This window comes from Aplysia californica, unplaced genomic scaffold (genome assembly GCF_000002075.1).
Source record: "Aplysia californica isolate F4 #8 unplaced genomic scaffold, AplCal3.0 scaffold00229, whole genome shotgun sequence".
NCBI classification, from domain to species: Eukaryota; Metazoa; Mollusca; class Gastropoda; order Aplysiida; family Aplysiidae; genus Aplysia; species Aplysia californica.
In genome coordinates this window covers 561,098-563,229 of record NW_004797499.1, presented here as the reverse complement: position 1 = coordinate 563,229, position 2,132 = coordinate 561,098, and the positions used below count along the sequence as shown (strand labels likewise).

Sequence of the window (2,132 nt, the reverse complement as noted above, 5' to 3'; positions counted from 1 at the left end):
GAGAGAGAGAGAGAGAGAGAGAGAGAGAGAGAGAGAGAGAATATACCTCCCATATAGCTGTCTTCGGATAATACGTAAGAATTTCGTTAAAATTTTTCTTCATTTCACGATAATCTTTATTTCAGTCACCCCCAATCCATTTTCTATCAGTCACCCATAAATCTAAATCTATACATTTTTTAATTTAAAAAAAATAAATTATTTTATCTTCCCACCAGAAATGCAAGCAGCGTAGCCACCAGACGGAGGCGGAAAAGGAACGCCCTGAGAGACAAAAAGTACCGATGGACAGACAATGTGATACCGTTTGAGTTATCCTCAAGTCTAAGTAAACACACCAGATTGTTTTTTTCATTAGCTGTAACAGTTGACAAGTTAAGCCCTTCCCCTGTTCAGGATCTCATCGTTGACCGAATACTGACAGATTTATTTCTTTATTTTTTAAATTTCTTTATTTCTTTCTTTCTTTCTTTTTTTTTTTATAAACTTATTTATCCATGAATTGATGAATCTATTATTTACTTATATTAGACTAATTAATTAATTACAATGTAACTAATTCTTTTCATTAATTAATTATTTTAGTAGAAATAAAAAAATACACTTCTGTCTGAAATAAAACCCAGCCTAAACACATTCACCAAAAAAAAATTTTTTTAATCCAAATTTGTTGTTATTAGTTTGTGGTTATACTATTTTTCTCTTCTTGTATTTTTGAACGTTTTTCAAACGATGGCAAGATTAATAGAAAACAAGATTTAAAGTGAGAAAACAGTTGCTTCTGATTTGAAATTGCACAAATATTCGAAAGGTATCTCTATTTCTTACCTATAGAGCAGTTTCCGGAGATTAGTTGGACTGACAACTATTCGACAGACACCACGAACACTCGTACTTGCTAACTCACACACACAGACACACACACAGACACACAGACACACACACACACACACACACACAAACAAACAAACAACGCACACGCACACACAGACAGACAGGCACACACACACACACACACACACACACACACACACACACACACACACACACGCACAATTTGAAATTCTGATTTCTTGAGCTAAGCTGCCGATTTAACCCCACAGAGCCCAATGCACCCCCAGTGATAATGGAAGCGATGCAGGAGTGGTCCATGTACACCTGCATCACGTTCCGACCTGCACAACCCACAGACACCAACAAAATCAGATTCGTGGATGGCTCAGGGTAGGGCATACACATTCAAGTGTGGGTGGTTGGCGGGTGCTCTTGCTCCTTCTTTCCTATAAAAAAAATCTATCGTCTCTATCTCCACTCCTTCTTCTTTGTGTTTGTTACTCTCTTGTAACACCTCTAATCTTTGGCTCTTATATGACCTTATCATGTTGCAAGTGCCGTAAAGCTATTGCTAAAACAAAAACACATTCAAGTATATATTTATATTTCAGTAGAGGTTTTTCGGTACTCGCAACTGAATAAGGTCATATGAGCGCCAAGGGGCTGACGTCAACAGAGAAGTCTTTACAAGGAATCAGGCGTGCTCTGCTCACCTCTCTAGCTTCAACAGCACAAAGTCTGTTTCGACTTTCAAGGCACCCTGGAAATAACGGGTCACAAGAGCGTGACAAACATACGAAAGAAGTAGGCGAAAAATGGCGAGAGTAAGGATTAGGAAAGAAAAAGCAGCAGTTCCCTGTTGTAGACCAGGCACAGTTATGAGCTTGACATTGATGAATCAGCCCATTTACAATTCTACTGTTCATGAACGAGGAATGTTCCCCCTTTGGGAATGGCCTTAAGACACTTCAGTCAGTGGCACCGCCCCGGGGGGTCATTCAAGTATCCAGATTGTGTTGCTACCATTTTATTTAATTGTGGAGGCGTTACTAACAACGGAAAAGTGTATGGTGGCTCCGTATGATGATACATATAAACGTTTGTTTTTTTCGTATTTGTTTGTTTGCTTATTTGTTTGTTTAATGGTAAAGGATGATGTGTAATATAGTTTGCTTAAATCAAATACAATCGCTGCCCCTTCCTACTCCTCCCTCTCTTCTTTCTCGTCGTCGTCGTCGTCCTCCTCCTCCTTTTCCTCCTCCTCCTCCTCCTCCTCCTCCTCCTCTCCTCCTCCTCCT

At 39.3% G+C, this 2,132-nt stretch overlaps 1 protein-coding gene across 1 annotated transcript in view; it reads left to right on the top strand.

Moving 5' to 3' along the window:
* LOC101850725 (blastula protease 10) overlaps positions 1–2,132 on the top strand; it is a gene marked incomplete in the record, with an annotated part of 19,426 nt that overhangs the window by 6,483 nt on the left and 10,811 nt on the right. The window contains 2 exon segments of the mRNA XM_035970172.1: positions 219–328; positions 1,104–1,224. Of these exon segments, the coding sequence (XP_035826065.1) occupies positions 219–328; positions 1,104–1,224 (231 nt within the window).